The sequence below is a fragment of the Manacus candei genome, unplaced genomic scaffold (assembly GCF_025592945.1).
Source record: "Manacus candei isolate 608988 ecotype Guabito, Panama unplaced genomic scaffold, ASM2559294v1 h1tg000082l, whole genome shotgun sequence".
Taxonomy (NCBI): Eukaryota; Metazoa; Chordata; class Aves; order Passeriformes; family Pipridae; genus Manacus; species Manacus candei.
This window is the reverse complement of record NW_026138130.1, coordinates 354,907-374,902: the sequence shown is the minus strand read 5'-3', so window position 1 is coordinate 374,902 and position 19,996 is coordinate 354,907. Positions and strand designations below refer to the sequence as shown.

General features: G+C 48.3%; 2 protein-coding genes across 6 annotated transcripts in view; one reads left to right on the top strand and one right to left on the bottom strand.

The window, feature by feature from the left end:
• FLNB (filamin B) overlaps window positions 1-4,306 on the top strand; it is a 71,964-nt gene extending 67,658 nt beyond the window's left edge. For 4 of the 5 annotated variants that reach the window (XM_051811584.1, XM_051811583.1, XM_051811585.1 and 1 more), the window contains 3 exons: window positions 411-629; window positions 1,575-1,778; window positions 2,509-4,306. In XM_051811584.1, the coding sequence (XP_051667544.1) occupies window positions 411-629; window positions 1,575-1,778; window positions 2,509-2,696 (611 nt within the window). In that variant the 3' untranslated portion in view covers window positions 2,697-4,306. The remainder of the gene's footprint in view (window positions 1-410; window positions 630-1,574; window positions 1,779-2,508) is intronic. The other variant, XM_051811587.1, reaches the window with a different exon arrangement.
• Window positions 4,307-12,056: 7,750 nt separating this feature from the next.
• DNASE1L3 (deoxyribonuclease 1 like 3) lies at window positions 12,057-19,261 on the bottom strand. Its single transcript, XM_051811368.1, has 8 exons — window positions 19,061-19,261; window positions 17,552-17,640; window positions 16,864-16,956; window positions 16,456-16,568; window positions 15,869-15,981; window positions 15,351-15,508; window positions 14,435-14,531; window positions 12,057-14,207 (listed from the first exon to the last, which is right to left on the bottom strand). The coding sequence occupies exons 1-8, from the start codon at window positions 19,190-19,192 to the stop codon at window positions 14,082-14,084; spliced, it is 921 nt and encodes a 306-aa protein (XP_051667328.1). The 5' UTR covers window positions 19,193-19,261; the 3' UTR covers window positions 12,057-14,081.
• Window positions 19,262-19,996: the final 735 nt, after the last annotated feature.

Here is a 19,996-nt window from a genome sequence, read left to right as displayed (position 1 = left end):
CAGCAAGACAGCTCTGAACTCTCCAAATTTATACGTGCTGGAGCTGTGTTAGTGTGGGCTCTGACACCCAAGAGAAAGACTCTTGCTTTCTCTCTAAGCCAGTTTTTTGATGGTGAATTACTTCCATTTCAGTCCTGAAGGGCTCTCATGGCCCCTTGTCCCACACAGTCATATAACCCAAGCAGAGAAGGGAGCAGGATGAAGCCGGGGAGACTTCCAGGGGTGCAGAGGCCCTGGCTGGGACTCGCCTGTGAGAGGATGTGGGGCGGGGGGATGTGGTGTCCCTCCCTGCCTGCAGCCTTGGGCAGCCTGGTCTTGCACTGAATTACCCCTTCCTATTTAATGACAGAGGCTGCATGTGTAACATGGGTGTGAGGAAGAGTGTGTCTCACTGTGCTACATCTTTCTAGGACTGCAGTCGGAGTTTTTCATTAACACGACCAAGGCTGGTCCAGGTACCCTCTCTGTTACAATTGAAGGGCCATCAAAGGTGAAAATGGACTGCCAGGAAACTCCAGAAGGTTACAAAGTCATGTACACACCCATGGCTCCAGGAAACTATTTAATTGGAGTTAAATATGGTGGACCTAACCACATAGTGGGCAGCCCCTTCAAGGCAAAGGTTACAGGTAAAAAGCTAACCAGTACTTACTGTGTGCCTGAAGCAGCTTGTGTCATTCAGCAAATACATCCCTCTTGAGACAGTGGCATTCTGGTCTAGATGCCCAAAAACATGAGAAGAAAAATGTTCCTCCCTATCACCTCCAAAGCCTAGATGAGGGCTCTCAGGAGCAGCTACAAGAGCAACAGTCATGGAGCTTACCAGCTTGACTAAGTGGTGGGCCATAAAATAGCTTCATGGGGGAATATTAAATCCTGATCTAGTGTCAGGGTGTTGCAGTGGCAGTAGGGAAATATGACTTATTTACCCATTTTCCCCCCAAAGCCTGAAACCTGCTTGCCTGTGGCATAAGTGATGCCTCTCGGTCTAATTTTGGTGCAGGTGTCACCTAACCAAACATCGGTAACATCTGGGAGGCTTTTAGATGATGTGAGGAAGGCTGGTTTAGGAAGCTTGTTTTCTCTTCACCACTGTGTTTAAGCACAGGCTGGAGCTCATCTCTGCTGCTGCCCCTGAGCTAGTGAACCCTCTCCTGGTGCCCAAAGTGCAGGGATGTTCTTGGGAGAGGGCGGCAGGGACTGCACTTCCTCAGGCTGGGACACGCTCTGCTTTCAAAATGGGTTATTGCAAAATTGCACCTGCTTTTCTGCCAACTCAAGTTTAATTTTTGCCATTTGGTGATTGGAGCACAATTAACTCTTCTTAAGCCAGCTTTGCTTAATGAATCCTGAAGTTCCTGTGGTCCTTCAACCACTTGAGGGCTCTGGGATGGGATTGCTGCCAGTGGTGCTGGAAGATGTCAGCTTAAAAACCTAAGTAGGAAATTACTCCTCTTCAAAAATGCATTTTGGATGCAGAATGCATGCTAGTCATTAGGAGGGTTTCGAAACCTCCTTGTGAATGCCTTTCAGATGGGGTGAATCTGAATGTCAGAAATCTTCTCTGTTTCCAGGACAGCGACTGGTTAGCCCAGGCAGTGCCAACGAAACCTCTTCCATCCTGGTAGAGTCGGTGACGAGGTCATCCACTGAAACTTGCTATAGCGCCATTCCCAAATCCACCTCGGATGCTAGCAAAGTGATTTCCCGTGGAGCAGGACTCTCAAAGGCTTTTGTGGGTCAGAAAAGTTCTTTTTCTGTGGACTGCAGCAAAGCAGGTATGGATGCAGAATCCAGCTGGATGTTCAGGGTGGGTGGTTTAGCTGGGCTGTTTTTTCCTCTAAACCAACTTGCAGAGTTAAAATTTGGAGCTTGAGGTGTTGATCTGATTCTGAAGAAAAACTCTAAATACTACACTGTACTCACTGAGTCAGTCCTAATATAGAGTCTGTAAAGATGCCAGTTCCTCTCCAAATGACTTCATCTGAGCCACGTGCACCTGAAAGAACCACAGGGTTATGGCATGAGAACAAACAGGTTGCTGAACTTAAGCAACCCTTGTGGTGCATTGTAGCATTTAATGCACGGTGTTCCCATTTGCCTTGAGCACTGATCAGCATCATCAGCATCATCCAGGAGCTCTGTGGAGGGTGGATTACAGGCCAGCTGTGTTCACTGGCCCCTGCTATTAACTTCTGATGAAGTACTTGTAAAGCAGTGCCAGCTCGTTTTCACAAGCAGCATTGATGTCTCCTGTGCTCTAGTTAGTTAGATAGTGGTACCCTATCAGATCTGGCAAAATGCTCAAATAAACCCTTGCCTCTATGAGGTTGAAAGCTTTTTAAAATAAAATTCCTTCTTATACCAAATTAGCTGAGCCATACCTCAGACTACCACTCTGTGGATTGAAATAACAAAATCCATGTGTTTCAGAGCCAGTATATTAAGGTACAACCATGCTGGCTTATTTAAGCTCAGGAATGTTGACAGTCTGTTATTTTGCTGTAGGTTCCAATATGCTGTTAGTCGGTGTCCACGGACCTACAATACCGTGCGAAGAGGTGTCCATCAAGCATTTGGGCAGCCATCAGTACAACGTCACTTACGTCGTCAAGGAGAGGGGTGACTATGTCCTGGCAGTGAAATGGGGTGACGAGCACATCCCCGGGAGTCCCTTCCATGTCACCGTTCCATAAGCAGCGCCAGAATCGGCCTCTGTGTTTGCAGCCCAGATGCAGTTACCCTGGGTGCAGTCCTGTCGCAAAATGCAGTATCTAGATACACACGGCTCACATTTCAATACAGTCAGATGTAAACTCTGTAACTATTTTGTACAAGCATTTCACTTCTATCCTACTTACCAACCTGATGTCAATCTATTTAATATCCTCCTCAAATTGTACCTTTGCAGTACTGTCCGGGTCACTTTTAATGTTCGGAGAATCATATGGATGACTAGACACTAATTTCCCTTGTGGATGTTAAAGACTTTGGATGTTAATTGAAAACTGGAATTTGTCTTTGTAATTGGGTATCTTAACTACTGATTTTATTTGACTGGAGACTTTACATTTTAGTTATGGAATATGACTTGGGCTGTCCCCAGTTCAAATTCTTTTCTGTAAAGAAATGAGGTAAAACTGGTACTATAATAGGTGCCTTTCTATACTTGATCAATTTTAACGCTTAACATTATAAAAAGCTACTATAAGTGGCTTTACCACTCAAATTTAAAATGTTTCTGAAAATGCTCTGCTAGTGGTTTACATTTAGAAAAAGTTTATCTTTTACAGAAAACCAAAAGCAGATTGAAATCAACTTCCTGGAAGCTTTCAGCCTTTCTATATTAATGCTTTGTAACTCTAGACAGGTAGCTTTTTGTCCATGATGCTAGCAATGCGGTTTTTAATTAGCTTGGGATTCTGGTGATGTTTCTGTAACTTTACAGGTAACTCCCCACACTCTTTTTATTGAAGAACAAGCCCCTGGATTGGCTGGGTTAAGTAAATCCCCTAAACTTGCCGAGCCAGGGATAGCTCTCGCCTGTGTGACCCACAGCTGCTGCAGGACAGAGCACCATGGTGTGTTGGGATGATGACCAGCAGTTTCCCTGGAGGCCACGGGCCTGGGTAGTAGTTGAGATGGTGCAAAGAAACCAGCCTGGGAAGGGGACCCACAGCTGCAGTGGGGTGTGGGGAGGGAGGGAGGGTGTGTGAACCTACCAGTAATAGCAGTACAAATAATAGCAATAGTACCATGAACAGACCCATCTTTGGTCCAAGGTGTTTTTTTGTGTCTCAGTCCAAGGACATGCCTGAAGCACACGTGTCTTCCGAAATCCCCTTCGTGCTGCAACAGGCATTGCTGAGGAGGGTCAGGGAGTGGAAACTTCCTTATGACTTGTCTGTTTGTCCCGGATTGCTCCACGCTGCTTCCCAAGTGCATATCTGAATTGCTGTCAGCTGCTGGGGCTTTAGTAGACTCTCCTAATGAGCTTTAACTCTGCGACTAAGAGAAGGTAGGATTTGTTGAAATGTCACTGTCCCTTGGGAGAAGTTCATGCTTATGGCTCTGTAGTTACATGTGGATGCACTACTCTCCAGCACAGTCATTGGGAAAATAAAGGAAAGTTGAGGGTTTTTTTACTGTGCTTTTTTTTGTGCCTTAATGTGAAATGCTCACTACATTGTAAAGTAGGAATTTAAAACAAAATAAACTGGAATAAAAATACAGGATTGTAAAATTGTATGTTATAACTTATTAAATAGAAATGTTTGCTTCATTAAAATGTGCATGTTAAAAACAATATTGGATTCTTTTCATATGTAGTCAGTAAAATCCAAACTGAAACTACACCACATAGCAGCTTCAGGCAGACCGGATAGCCCATGGGCCCTGCAGGTAGCCATGAAAATTTGGGCATAACCTCAGTGCTATTCTTTTTTTAACTCTAACCCCCTTTTTTTTCCTTAAAACAAAATGCCAGAAGTTTAAGCCACAGCATAAACACCCTGTGCCCCTTTGCCCCTGCACAGACCCCACGCATGGGGGCAGTGGAGCTGGCACTGGTGTGTCCCTTGAGCTGCCAGCTGGGTTATCAGTCTGATCCCAGGGCACTCCAGTGGCACCCCCTGTTCCTCCAGGCTCCCTGGGGTTGTTTGCAGAAGGTGGCTCCCTGCACCTGGGACCGGCAGCTCCGGCACACGGCCATGGAAACCAGCAGATGTTTTCCCAAACACACTCCTGCTGAAAGCCCCAGTGAAACCTGATATGCAGTGGCTGCCAAGGACTTTCCTGCCCCAGGTTTATCAGATTATTTCCTTTTTATAGTTAACTGTGTTTCATTAGCCTTGTGCTACGTCAGCATGAACCTCCTATTTAATGTTTTTAAACAAAACAAAATAACCTGGATACAGCTGTTGGGGTGAGTAAACCTTGAGAGTGTCTCACCTGTGTAACCCCTATGTCCCAGTCACCCTGCCCTTGTCTGGCCTTCTCTTGCCTGTCACCCCTTGTCTGGGTTTAATGACAGTGGCTGAAATTAGTGGGGGTTGTCTGTCAAGTTGAGAGACAGTGGTTGGTACTGTGGCTGGGTTTACCTTCAGCAAAAGCTGAGCTCTGCTTCAAGTGACCAACTCTGCCTTGCCTGGGCACTGACAGCTGTGGTGGAGTGTCCATAAAAATTACCTTGCTAAGGAGAGCAAGCACCCAGTGGCGGTGATGAGAAGAGCTTCTGGTGTAATTTGGCTGTGTTGATCTTTGGCAACAACATTCAGCCACCTCCAGCAGCTCTGGCAGCTGAGGACTGACTTTGTCTTGGGCACAGAGTGGTGCTTTGGGGAACATTCTGCTCTGCTTTTGGTCTCTGGCACCGGGAAGGTTTCTGTGTGCAGTGCCCACCTTAGCAGGCAGCTGTGGGGCTGGGGTGTCAGTGTACTGGGTTACTGGTGTCCCAGTGCCTCCTGCTGGGTAGCCTTGCAATGGTACAAGATGCACTTTCTTCATTATAGGCAGAGGACTGGTAGTACTTTTTTGCCTTTAGCTGTGGAAGTGTTTTTCTGCCACTTTGGTTGAACTTAAGTTCTTTTTTGTTGTTTATAGTCTCTCCTTGGTGCAGGTTAATAAATAGCAGGGTTTGGCCACCTAGTGCCTGTGAGTCCCACTGGGAACTCATCCATCCCTCTTCAACTGGCCCAAACTGTCCTGTGAGTGCTCTGCTGGATCTGGCAGTGCTCTCGGTGGCCACCTGGACCCCCTGGTGGCCACTGACCCAGGGCAGCCCCTAAGTCAGGGCATGGCCACATAGGAGAACACTGGGACCCTCTGTTACCTCCGGGAGGTTCACTGGATGTGTCGGTGGGTGGTGGAAGGTAAGTCCCTGGGGCACACCAGTTCCCATGGGATGGTCACTCTCTGGAGCATTCCATCCCCTGCCTGGTGTCAGTGGGGTTTGATGCACTTGTACATCCCAATGGGCAGAGAGAAGGGATCTGTAGAGATGCTGTCCTGGAGCTCCTCACAACCTGCACGCTCAGACTGTCCTTCACTCCCTGTCTGCCCTGTAGCAGCCCCTGACCCTGTGCTGTGCTTGTTCCTGCCATACCTTGGGGTCTCACCTGCATTTGCTGCCCCTGGCCGCCTCCTTTGGTTTGGGGAGCTTTGGGGTTCCCTCTTCAGATCCCTCTGGGTGTCCCTGCTTACCTCCATGTCTCTGCAGCCAGCATGGCAAATATCTCGTATACTGGGGCGTGCTCAAAACTGAGAATTGCATTTCATCTTGTGCAGCTGTGAGTATCTATAATAAATTAAATATATGTATTTAAATAATTTTAATAGCTTTGGGGTTAAATAATTACTATTAATTAACTCATTCTAATAATTTAAAATATTCCAATGATTATTCTAATAATTAAAATTATTTAATCTTTTGATTGCTTCAAATTAATAATTGAATTATTTTATATGTATATATATATATGAAGATAATCTAGTATAATTAATTTTTCTGGAAACATTACTGTAGTGCTCAGTCCCCAGGCCTGGGACTTTGCAGAGCACTTTGTGTGTTCAAGCTGCATCTCCCTTCACTCCCCAAAAAGCCCTGAGCTGCTCTGAGTCTCTTGGGTGCATTAGCAATGTGGGCACTGGGGCTGTTGCTCAGCAGAGCTCTGGGTTTGATTATGCAAACCCTGTAATTAGTTTTCCCTCTAATTGTCTGTGGAAAGTGAGATTGTGAAATTTCCAATCCAGAAACTGCTTTTTTGTCTACTCATTTTTAACTTCTACATGTATTTGTTTTAAACTGATTTGATTTTATTTTTCAATTTAGTTTTTTTGCCCCATATTGAAATGTACTTGCAGGGCAGACAATGCACCTTTCTTACCTAAAAAAAAAAAAGGGAGCAAACTGTGTATAAATCACCTTTAAAAGCCTGTCCAAGGTGGCTATGTATAAACAGACATCACTTTACAGAAACTGGGATCGAGTTGCACGAAACTTAACTCAGGGAATGGCATGATACTTTTTTACACAGTGTTTTTTGTTTGTTTGAGGAGAGATTCTTTCCAAACCATTTGTTATTATGACAGCTGGCTGTGCCATGCTCTCCCATGAGCCAAATGAAACTGGTTGTCCAGTTTGGCCTCTGCCAGGTCAGGGACAGCTCTGGACCCACTGGCATGCAAGGGATGGGGTCTTGCAAAGCTGCTGGCAGCATCCTCAGGTGTTTATTCTGTGCTCTGTGCCAGCCAGTTTGGAGGAACTTCTTTTTTAAATTATTTTTCTTGTTTTTCACATCTCCTGTCCACATCCAGAGTAGCACAAAGGAGTGTTTGGAATTTTGCTGCCAACAGCAGCGGTGCAGGACGTGCACCAGGGCACCCAGCCCTGCTGTACTGCGGCAGGCTGGGAGCAAACCCACCTGGTACCTGAACCTTTAGCATCCCACAGTCCTGTAAGCAAAGGTTTGTTTTTAAAAGTAATTTTCCTCTGTGTTACAGTGACTCCCATTCCCATCCTCCCTCCACTGTGAGATGCCACATCTTCACGGCTCCATCCAAGCTGGAAAAGCAGCAGGAAGGGAGACAGCAATTTCTTCCTCCACAGTAATGGTTAATATTCCCAGGTCCCTTTTGCTGAAGGTTATCAAAACAGCCCCACTGCCAGTCTCCCCTCTTGTGCTGGGCTGTTTCCCCAGGGCCTCCTGGGAAAATGCTTTTAAATGGCTTTTCAGAATTTCTCAGACTTTCAGAGTTAATTTTCATGGTTGTGAATTTATATTGCACACTTAGAAAAAACATTGCCACTAAATCAGGGTGGATTTATAACTCCTGTCGCTATTAATTTGACTGAAATTTAAAGCACATTCTTTATATAACATGAATGAAAGGCTAGTATTTATGAATTTTTTTTTTAAATTAATAGGAAAATATGATTTAGCAGGATCCAGAGGTATGTTTGACAGCTCTTTCCTGCGCTGAGCTGCCTTTCTGCAGGACCTTGGTACTGCAAATATTTACATCCCTGCTGAGCTGGAAGCCTGTGAGTCCTTCGGGCCCCATGGAGGAGCTGGCCCTGCCAGGGAGGTATTTCTTTCTGACAGAAATATCCAGCTAGGGTGTTTTGTTTGGGGGGTGGGATTTTGCATCTGGCTTCCCCCAAAAATGGCTGGGGTCAGGCCCTCCTCCCAGCAGAGAGGCACAAAAAGCGGTCATGTCTCAATGCCGGCATTTGCAGAGCTTTTCGGGGAAGGTTTCTGGTTACTTTGCCAATATGAAAATTAATTCCTATAAATCTGTCTCCTGTCTAACAGAAAATTGCCCCTGCAAACACTGACAGTTGAGACATTATATTTAAAATGACACACAAACTATTTAACCTTGTTTTTCTCACCAGCTGAAAACCAGCCTGCAGAGAAAGGGTGCTTGTGGTTATTATACACAAGGTGAGAGTGCAGAGGTTGTGTCCCTGAACTCTTGGGATGATGGAGAGGAGCGTGGGCTAAACCCAGCTCAGGGGGGTTTAGGCTGGATATTAGGAAAGCATTCTTCACCCAGAGGATGGTTGGGCACTGGAACAGGCTCCTCAGGAAAGTGGTCACAGCACCAAGCCTGACAGAGTTCACAAACCCTTTGGGCAATGCTCTCAGGCACATGGTCTGATTTTTGTCCTGTGCAAGGCCAGGAGTTGGACTTCAGTGATCCTTGTGGGTCCCTTCCAACTCAGGATATTCTGTGATTCTGGCACTGGAGAAGGGGTTGGTGGCATCTGTGGCAGAGAAGGGATGGTGGTGCTGGTGGCCAGAACGGCCTCACATCTTCCCCAAAACCAGGTACAAACCACCGAAGAGCAGAAGCAGTCACTGTAAGACATCCCGAGGGGCTGGGCAGGCAGGAAAGGCTGTGGCTGCTGCTGGACCAAGCCAGCTGCCCTGATGCTCCTGGTGCAGGTATGGCAGGGACACCAACGGGTCCCTGGGGCACATGTGTCCTGTAAGCTCCCAGCACCAGGTCCTGGGAGCCACTGCCTGCAAGCAGGGCTGCCTTGTGAAGGTCATCGCAGCATGTTCCCAGTTAAATAACCCTGGGCAATGAATAACCAGCCCTGGAGCCAAGGAAGTGCTCCCTTTTTGTTGCAAAACTCATTTATAGACACGGTGGGCTCAGGGATGGGGGTCAGCCACGGGCTCTCTGCAGTGAGTGAAGAGGTCTGTATGCAGACACACGGGGGATGCAGATCCACGAGCTCCCAGTTAAGTGTGAAATCGGCTTCCTCGGCGTGGCTGGGTTTGCTGAGGGGTCTGGGTGTGAATTTCACGGGAATTCTCACGGACACTGGGACTTACAGCAATGCCACCAGAGGGGGCTCTGCTAATATTTAATGTGTGTGTGGCTCCGCATGGCGGGGAGTGGGCAGGCGCCCTGCAGCAGGGAAAAACGCCTTATTCTGGGCAAGGGGCTGACGGAGGTTTGCAAATGCTTTTAACGACCCATAGGTAGAGGGAGGGAGGGGGGAAAAGTGATTTTTCAAATTATTTTCCTATTGAATAAAGGCACGAGAAGGATGACTGCTGTCCTCACCTCCTGCTCTCCATCTCCCTAACTTGCTTGGCAGAGAAAAGCCCCGCCCAGGGACCACTGAGCTCTGGGCTACAGGGGAACAGAAAAAGCTCCCCCTGGGTTGCCCAGGGACGCCTTACTCCCCTCCTGGTCCTTTTCTGAGGCAGATGCTCAGTCAGTGAGTGGCCAAGTCCAGCCTGGGGCACCAAGTGCTCCCCACAATCCCTCCAGAGGCTGAGGGAGCCATGAAGCAGCTGGGCTTGGACCAACTGCTGGTTTTAGCAATCCCACACTGGTAGGCTCTTTGATTTTTCTGCCTTTGATTTTGCTATCAGTGCTACTGGCCCCGCTGTGCAACAGCACAACACAGCCTTTCTAGGGCTGCAGCTCAGTTGTTTGCTGCACATCTGTACGTGGCCAAACATCTGTTCACGTGTACATCTGATGAAGGGTCTGGGGCACACATCTTATAAGGAGCAGCTGAGGGAGCTAGGGGTTTTAGCCTGGAGAAAAGGAAGATTGGGGAGGACCTTATTACTCTACAGTTACCTGAAAAGAGGGTGCAGACAGGTAGGAGTCGGTCTCTTCTCCCAAGTAACAGGTGACAGGACTACAGGAAAGGGCCTCGAGTTGCACCAGGGGAGGTTTAGATTGGATATTGGGGAAAATATTTCACTGGAAGGGCTGTCAAGCATTGTCACAGGCTACCTAGGGACGTGGTGGAATCACTGTCCCTGGAAGCGTTCAAAAAACAGGATGTGGTGCTTAGGAACATGGGTTAGTGGTGGCCTTGGCAGTGCTGGGTTAACAGTTGGACTCGATGATCTTAAAGGTCTTTTCCATCCAAAACTACTCTTTGATTCTGTGATCTGGATGTCCAGACACGGGATGTATATGTGTCCCAGCCCAAACACCATCAGTGGTGGCTTTGGCACCTCCTTCTCTTCACCCATCGCCCATGTGGTGGGGAAGAAGCAGGAGCTCTGGAGGGTGTTCAGGCTTGAATTGCTCATGTCTGTGTGCATTCATGCACAAACTTACAGGAAAGCAAAACAAATGTGGATGTAAACTGAAACAAGAGAGGCTGTGCTGCACGTGGATATTGCTGTGCCAAAGAGCTCTAGAACTGGGTTCACTTACCATGGTGCAGAAAGGGGATGACCCCTGGTCCAGCTGACCCCTATCCTTCAGTTTGTTAAACAGCACATCCCAGCATGTTTGCTTGATGATGGTTTATATATAATTTTTTAATGTTCCCCTAATGCTGCAGGTTCAGTCACGGTGCATGATCCATCAGTCTGTGCTGGGGGATGTACAGACCCTGAATGAACAAGCCAGGATCCCGTGGGGTCTCATACCAGCTCTTCTGTGTGCTCATTGCTGCCAGTAGCTCAAAGGAGGCAAAAGGAGGTAGGCAGAGCCTTGCTCAGAGGCCAGGAGGACATGAGCCCTCTTCAGGTGAAAGTGCAGATGGACAAACCAAGCCAGCAGAGATGATGGAGGCTGTAGAGAAGAGGCAGTCCTGCCTTGGGCTGCTGCTGTGGGTTCTGGGGGTTTCCCTGCTAAGGGACTCACACCCCCAGGGCAGTAAAAACCATCCTTGTGTGGGTTTCTGCAGGGTGAGGAGCAGCCCAGGCTCCGTCCTGGGAGCAGGGCAGCAGGGACTTTCTGTGGGCTGGGAGAAGTCTCTCTGTGGGGCAGTGGAGACCTTGGGTCTGCAGGAAGTGAGGATGTCTCCAGCACCATGCATTGGAGAAGGGCTTCCCAAGACCCAAACCTGAGGGATCTCAGCACTTTTTGCTCAGCTGTACCCTGTCTGCTCTGTGTTCTCTCCTGGCCAGGGCTGCTGGGGTGAAAACAGAGTTTTCAGTTTCTGAAGAGCCTCTTTGTTTCTCTCCCATGATCTGAGACCTGGCTTGCATGAGATAAAGTCTTTCCAGGAATTTTGGATTCACAGTGTAAAACTTCTGTTTGATCATAAATTAAGCTCAAGAAGCCTCATTCATCAAAAAGAGAACCTTTGTTCTGGCTGCAGAATATATCGAGGCTCCTGCAGGCTGGAACAACTTGAAAACCCCTTTGCAGTTGGAACAGCTGGGTAATGATCCCCACTGAGGAAAATCTAGAGATGACATGAACTGTTAAACATTTTAGGATGTAATTATAATACGTCTAATGAATGTATGGAGTAAACACAAGAATATCTATAGAGACTGTGCTGACAGTAGGAGCTTTGGACACCTCCCATCCCCTATCAAACATTACAATCCGAGTGCAGATGCTGTCTCTCTGCTGTGAATTCCACAAAACTGTGTCCCAGCTCTCCATGGGGGAGCATCATTTTGTATTAAGCTGTCTCTCTTGGTCAAATGCTCAGCATCTCTGCAACAGCAGGTTGATGTGATTTAACACCAGCCGACACCTCAGCCCCACGGCCGCTCACTCACTCCCCGCAGGTGGGACGGGGGGGAGAATCGGAAGAGCAAAGCTGAGAAAACTTGTAGGTTGAGAAAGATACAGTTTAATAAGCAAAGCAAAACAAGGCATTCATTCACTGCCTTCCCATGGGCAGGCAGGTGTTCAGCCATTCCCAGGAAATCTGGGCTCCATCACACGTAATGGTTACTGGGGAAGACAAACACCATTACTCTGAACGTCCTCTTGTTCCTTCTTCTTCCCCAAGCTTTGTGTGCTGAGCTTGTCTCTCCATATGGCATGGGATATCCCTTGTGTCAGTGGTGGTCTGCTGTCTCCTCCTAAATTCTTGTGCATCCCAAACCAACTCACTGGTGGGGTGAGTGGCAGAAAATGCCTTGACTCTGTGTAAGTGCTGCTCAGCAGTAACAAAAACATCCCTGTGTTATCAAACAGGTTTTCAGCACAAATCCAAAACACAGCTCCATCCAGCTACTATCCCAGTCAAACCCGGCTCACAGCTCCAAACCAACAGGCACTGACATCACTCCCAAGGTTGCTCTCTGGCTACAACTCTTATCTTCAAAGGCTGGGTAAAGGACTGTATTCAGCATTGCAAATAAGGACAAATATTTTCAGTAAAACTTAGTCAGAATTACATCTTTTTCATGACTGAATGTGCCCATTATGGCTTTCCTGGAGCGTGATTTATTCCTTTGTGCACTGTTCCTTTCTGAAAGCCAAGAGACAGAAGGGACTTACGTAGGAGCAAGACATGAGGCCAGAGACTCAGGCTGACTTCAGCCTTCACATGAGCCATCACTGCTGTCAGCCAGACAGTGGCATCTCTATAAAAATCTCAGTGTAAATATTTGTTCTAAATCAGGCTCTTTCCTTTGCCTTGACCGCAGTATAATCGAGGGAGCTTATGAAATGCTGTATGATTTCAAATTAATTGCTACTGAAAGTTGGAGGATTTGTTGTCTGCCTTGCACACACCCCCTTGGGATCATTTTCTCTTGATTTAGTTTCTTTCTTCAAATTCATTTCTCACTGAACAGTTTCACAAAGGCCAAACTGTTTTCCTCTTCACAAAGCCCCTCTTGCTTTCTTGCCCTCCCTGCCCCTTCAGCAGGCAAGCCAGGGCTCATTGATGAAGGGAGATGAATATTTGCCTCTACTAACAGTTGGATTATTCCCACTTTTCGGATGCCATCTGTGTGACAGGGTTTGGTTTGCACTAAATACAGCCTGTGGGCTGAGCTAGGAAAACAGATTGCTGCACCACTACGTTAAATAATCGTCATTAAAATCTGGTTCGTTGGAGGACTTCAAGCTGCATTGGAGAGGGGTTATTTTGAAGGGGGAGATGCAGTTCACTTCCATGTCAGGATGCTGAAATCAGATTTTAAATGTGAATTTTATGACACTCAGTTGGCAGCAGAGTCACCTGGGATCCACAGGATGTCTCAGGTTTGCAGGTGGGCAGGCAGGGGTGAGAACCACCAGCTTCCTGCTGCTCTGGGCTGAGGGAGTGCAGAAAAGGGGCCCTTGCTGCTCTGTCTTTAATGTCTGTCTTTCCCCAAGCCCTCAATGCTGTGAGCAGTTTCAAACCCCCACCGAGAAATACTCTAAATTCAGCAACATCCTTCATTGCAAACCACCAGGGCACAGACTCCTGCTGGCTGCAGCTCTGAGGCACACACACACACACACAAGATGCAGAAAGCCCTTTTAATTCTTCTGCCCCTGCAGAGGAGTGGCAGAGCTCCATAGCCCACAGGAATGTGTGGAGATCCCTGCCCTTCAGGTGTTGCAGGTAAAGCGCATGGAAGCATTTTACCCTTGCAGTAGCTCCTTACATTTGCAACAGGTACAGTAAGTATAGTGTGCTGCTTCTAGCTGGTTTATTTCTGCATACAGAAAATAAGAAAATAACCTGAAGGTTTATTTTGCCTTCTCACCCAAAATATTTGAACTTTAACAAAATATTTGGGGGTGGTGGGGGGTGTTCCACTTGCTGTGAGTATATTTACACGAGTGTTCTACAAGATCTGTTGGCATTTGTGTATTTCCACGCCATGGATGAGGACTCAGCATCATCATCATCATCTTGATTGGCGGCTCTTCCTTGGCGTCCTCTTCCTTGAAAACTTTGATCTCAGCCAGTTGAAGAAGCCACCTTTTGCTTTTAACTCAAACTCTACTGGGAAATGGTCGCTCACTCCCAGTGCCTGCAAGACAAGGGCACAGAGGGTTGGGAGCGGACACTCCCGCTCTCTCCCAGCCCTGTCCCGGGTGGGATATGGATGTGGGGAGGTGCAACGCAAGCACTGCATTACTTTGGGAAGATGCAGCAGTTTTATGGCCAGGACCATGTTCAGAACTGCCTGGACACCACTGGCTTTGCACTCCTGTGTTAGCCCTTGCCCCGCTGCTGCAGAGGCTGTGCTGTGCCTACCTGCTCCTCAGTCATCTGAAAGTCCTTCTGGAAATCAAAGATGTTGGCAGAATGTGGCACGACAGCCTGGAGGAGCTTCTGTCCGCTGACTACGATCCTGCAAGGATCAAGGGAATGGGGTGCTGTGATGAGGTGCCTGAGCAGCAGCAGCCACACTGCCCTGCTGTATAGTTTGTCCTCGCCCATGGGCTTCCCACCCAGACATGCCAGTTCCTTTAGGTGCCTCCTTGGCAGCGAGGCATCTAAATATCTTGGCATGCATTGCTCTTGGAAGCCAATGTCAAATGGCTTCTGTCTAAACCCACCTAACAGTGCTGGGAAGTTGAAAGCCCTGCTTTGGATACAAAACACACAGGACACCAATGACTGGAGTCTCAGTGAAGTCCTCCTTAGATCCAGAAGCTCATTCTGCAAGAGGACTCTGGGCTCTAACAGCTGATGTATCTTTTGTCCCTGCTGAGGGAACTGCAGTGGCAGCAGGACTTGCCACATGCCAGAGGAAGGTGAGGTGTCCCCTCCCCAGGCAGAACCTGGCTTTGCATTTGTCAATCCAAATTACAAATGGAAGAGCCAAAGTCATGGTGCAAAGCTGGCACAGAACAGGCAGCAGCACCTTCCTCCAGGTGTCTGCAGAGCTCCCTGGGGATGAAAAGTGCTGCTGAATGGCCTGCCATCTATCCCCACCTGAGCCAGAGCTGGTTCTTGCTTGGAATCCTGCCTGTTCTCCAAACCTACTCACCAACAGGTCTGCAAAGTGCTTTGTGCTCCTGACTAGAAGCATTTGGATCACATTTCCCCTGGACACTGTTTGATGGCCTCATGTATGTTTGTTTTCTCTGTCCGTTACTGACACCTTTTGATATATTTTTTAATCAGAGAGTCATAACCAGTGATTGGTTTGGCAGTGGCCCTTTACCTGTCATATGGGCAGCTCGTGCTGCTCTTCACTGTCGTGTCATTTTTGTCACCAATTAGCCAGATGAATTCGGAGTAAGTCCTCAGCCGGATGTTCTTCCACTGCTTTTTGGGAACATAGCTACATCCAGCATTGAAGTCTCCCATGAAGATGAAGTTCTGGAAGGTAGGAGGTTTTCCAAAGTTACCATGAGGACAGCTCTTCAAAAGAAAACTGACAAGGACTTCTAAGGTCCATGGATGCTCCCAGTAGCCATTACAGCTCTAACAGCAGCCACTCTCTGAGTGCAGTGGGACTTCTCCTTTCTGCTGGGCACACCAGGGCATGCTGATAACAGTCTTATTGGGAGATCGAGTTTACTGTATCAAATATGGAGAATTCAGCGAAAATACATCAAAGAGATACTCAAAACCTGGGTCTCATTATCAGTGGATTTAAGATTATCAGGTGTGAATAGTGAATAGCCTGCCAGGTGACTCTACCAAAGCCCTGCTAGTAACACAGATGTAGCAACCAACCTCGGTTTTCCAGCGCTGTTTGACATCTAAATACACATCATAGAGCTCATCAATCTCCCGCACTGCAGTGTCTGGTGTGGTGTGCAGAGGGATTATAGCAAACTCATTGACAGCTTAAAAACAAGGCAGAAGAACAGAAAAAATGTAATGGTTAAACAGAGAATCAGTCACAAAGAAACAGAGACTGACTTGGAAGCAAGGGTGGTTTTTTTTCTGAGGAAGTTTCTGTTCCGACTGTGGACCAGGGGCAGTCTCTGTATGGTTGCACAGTGTCCCCCTCCAGGCACTCAGCTGAGCCTGAGATGCTGTGCCAGTGCAGGCAAACCCTGATCCAGCACCCATGGCAATCACTGCTCCCGGGCCGTGCCAGAGGCAGGGAGTGCATCCACCAGCCCACTGCCTGCAGCAGCAGAGGCTTTCCTGGGGTTGTGGCCTTTCCCAGAAAGGCAAAATGCTGCTCTTGGAAGGAAAAGCAGCATGGGGTCTGGGTGTGGCCCCTGGAGCCTTCCCCTGACATGCCTGGGTCCAGCCAGTGTTGCCTTGATGACTCACCAGTGGGACAATGACATGTTTCTGAAACATCTCACCGGTTTTTGGAGACTGGAACCAGATGACAAAGGGCTCCCTGGAGAAGACATCTTCATCCCCAGGCTGGGTGTCAGGGTACTGGTAGGTTTGTTTCACCGATACCAGATGTTGCCTGCAGCAGAATGGACAGGATAGGGAATGCCACACTTGTGGCTCGCTGGGACTTGTCTAACACTGACTCCATGCTCGGACCCAGACCCTGGGCCATGGTCTGGGACAGATACAGCAGCACTGGTGGCTGTGTCTGGGATGATCCCCACACCCAGGCACAGCCCATCCCACCCACAAAGCCTGCACATCTCCAGCTCCCACAGAGCAAAGCCACCACCATGTCCAGCCTGTCTCTGTGGGACTGTGACCCAGAGGGCAGGATGAGGGCTGGCTTGTCGGCAAGGGGCCTCACTCACCTGTAGATGAAGGCATACTGCTCCTTGTAGCTGTTCCTTCCCAGCCTTTGGCTGGCAATGCACCTGTATTCATCCTTTGGCTCTTCTAGCTGGCTGGAAGGAAAGAGGTGATCCTGAGTTCATTTCTGCACTCAAAAGTGGTTGAGAGGGAGGTAATTTTGCCTGTGCCCAAGGGTGTGTTGCCTGCCTGACCTCAGAGGCAGGTGGGTAAAGACACTAAGCCCTTCTCAGGAGCTGGACCCTTCTCCCTGCTCATTGCAGCCTCTGTCTCTCCTTCAGCTGGGTCTCACGTCCAGCCAGCCAAACGCTGCTGTTTTGTCTGGACTGTCACTCCAGGCTGTCAATCCCTAATCTAAAGCAATTCCCAGCCCCGCAGGCAGGTGGCTGTCCTGCTGCAGCACCAGCCTGGTGAGGTCATTTCTCCTCTCTTCTTTTTTCCTTTGGGAATTAATCTGTAGCAAATTGAATCTAACTTGGTTATACTGATTTAAAAATGTGTTCTACAGTGGTCTGGAGCTGGCTTTGCCCCTGTCCCTCAGTGGGACTGCCAGAGCTCGGTCCTTCCTTGACACTGGGACAGAGCCCAAATCCTAAGATTTTGCCACCCAGCAGGGTGGCACTGAGCAGAGCACAGGCTCTTGCCAAGCATCTTTCCCAATATTTGCCCATTTGCCCTTGGCCACCCTACCTGGTGAGCTTCTCCACTAGGAGAGGACAAACACGGTTCTTGTTGTCCTTTATTTCCATCAGCAACATGATGTCACAGCGAGAAATGATCTGCAAGGGGAAGGAGCAGGAGGAAGTTCACATGTGGTGGGTTTTGGAGGATTAGGAAGGGGTTAGAAAGAAGTGGCTACTGGTGTGGGGGAAGTCCTTTGTGGAAGAAGTGGCACTCAGCCTGGGATCATGGGAGGGGAGCAGTGGCTGGAGTGAAGCTCTTCTGCTTTCTGAGCAGCTGCACACCCCAGCATGAGCTGGGAGAGGAAACTCAGGAGCAGAGTGGTTTCAGATTTAGTGAAAAACTTCTGCACGTGCCCCTGAGGAGGAAGTGTGGAGGGGAAGGGGCAGCAAGAGCCACTGCCATGAGCCTGATCTCCCCCTGCCACTGCTGGGGGGCTGCCCCTGCCCACCCCCCTTTCCCTACGGTCAGCACTCACCTGCCCCAGTCTGTTGCAGACCCTCTGAAATAGCCCCTGGGGCCCAAAGCAACCTCCTCTCTGAAAGCAGGGCTGCACAGCTCAGAGGGACAGCAGGGCTCAGCTCCTGCAGCTGCTGTTGGGATTCCCCATGGGAAAGCCCAGTTCACACTCAGCCCAGCATGGTCAGAGGCTTCTCTCTGCCCCTGGTTTCATCGTTCTTTAAACTTTGTGGGTGATTTCTGTCAGGAAAAAAGTGCCCCTTTCTGCCCCCTGAAACTTACCCATAATTACCTAAATTACCCATAATTTAGTAGATATTGCCCACAGTGATGACAGTACAAGAAGAGCAGTTTGCAAATGCAAAGCCCACGCAACCCCCTCTTCTCTGGCAGTTTGCAATCAAAGTATTAACACCCAACTACGTGGTGCCATTCCTTGTTGGTGCCATTCAGGACACACAGTCATCCCACTAATGCCAAGCACCACGTTCTCCCTTACTGTGGCACCTTGGAGGGCACTTGCAAAAGCTAAGAGTCTAAAATGTGGTTCTTTTAAAAGGCAGAGTTATCTTCAGCTGCTGCAGAGGCAGCCTGGTGGTGAGGGTTTGCTCACAGCAATTGGGCTTTTCGGATTTGTACCAGACTCTAATATGACAGATACTCTGCTGTCCTGAGAATAGGTTTAATTAGACAAGAATATTTCAGAATGATTAGCACATAAGGAAGGCAAATAATGTATCACAAAACAAAGCTCTGTGGATTTGAAGTGAAAATTACTTTAACTGAGCACTGAGGTTTTTCTCCTTTCCTAACTCCATTTTCCAAAGGAAAGAGCAAATGTTGTTTCTGTTATATTCTCACGCAGGCTAAAATAACAGCAAACATCCTATTCAACCACAGGCTGATTTTTACTTTCAGAGTATTTTTTTTTTAAAATTATGCACTCATTTTTTCACTTGAAAAGAAAAATAAAGTGAAAGATAAATAAAGTTCAAGATTCCACAGCTAAGAAACCCTCAGAAAACTCAATGTCTGTCTCATCCAAGCAAACGAACGTACCTTTACCACGGCATCAACGACTTCAGGTCTGGCTATTTTAGCTTCTCCAAAAGACCTCACATTGAAGGAGCAAAGTTTTAGGCTCAGAGATGGGTTGAAATTGAAGAGTGAAAGTAAGAAGAGGAGCAACATCTTGAGGGACTTGGGCAAAATGAGTTGCTGCGAGTGCGCCTATAAATATGTACGTGTGTGTGTTTATGCACCCGTCCCTCTGCAGCTGGTTGGGAGATCAGATTGAGCAGTCAGCTGTATCCATCACGACCAGGAATAACCATTTCCTCCTTTCCCTCATTTCCATGTCCCAGCACAGAGCAGCATGGAGACTTTGAACTTCTGCCTGCGGGGAAAAGTGGCTCTGCTAAGCCAACCTCCCTGTCCTGGCAGAGCAACTGCTCCACCAGAACTCAGAATCCTTCCCCACAGAGAGACACCCCTTGTGGGATGCCTGCCATGACTGAGCACTAGCTGGGACCACTCCAGGCAGTGCTGGGCCAGGACCAGGCTCCCTGGGCCAGTCCAGGCCAGAGATCAAGATCAGGAGATGGATAGGGTAGATGGTGAAAGGGTCTGGGAAGCAGCAGGGGTTTCTGGAGGGCACCAGAACCCATTGGAAGAGGCAGCCATGGGAAGATACGTGATGCCCCAGCACTGTCCTTCAAACTCCTGGCCAGGTGTTCCCAGCACAGCAGTCTTGGTTTGTGCACATGGGTCTGGCTTGTGCTGTGTGGTGGAAGGGCAGACATGAGTTTGGCTAAAACAGCACTTGAGTGAGGATGCTGCAGGTGGGATGGTTCGGTCACCCAAAGTGGCTTTTGCAGGGAAACCACCCTCCTGCCCTCCCTTAATCCTCTGCCACATGTCAGCCCTCAGACAGAGACACATTTGTTGGCCCCCAATCAAGTATAATGGCAGGAGGTATAATAAGAGGTCAAGCTA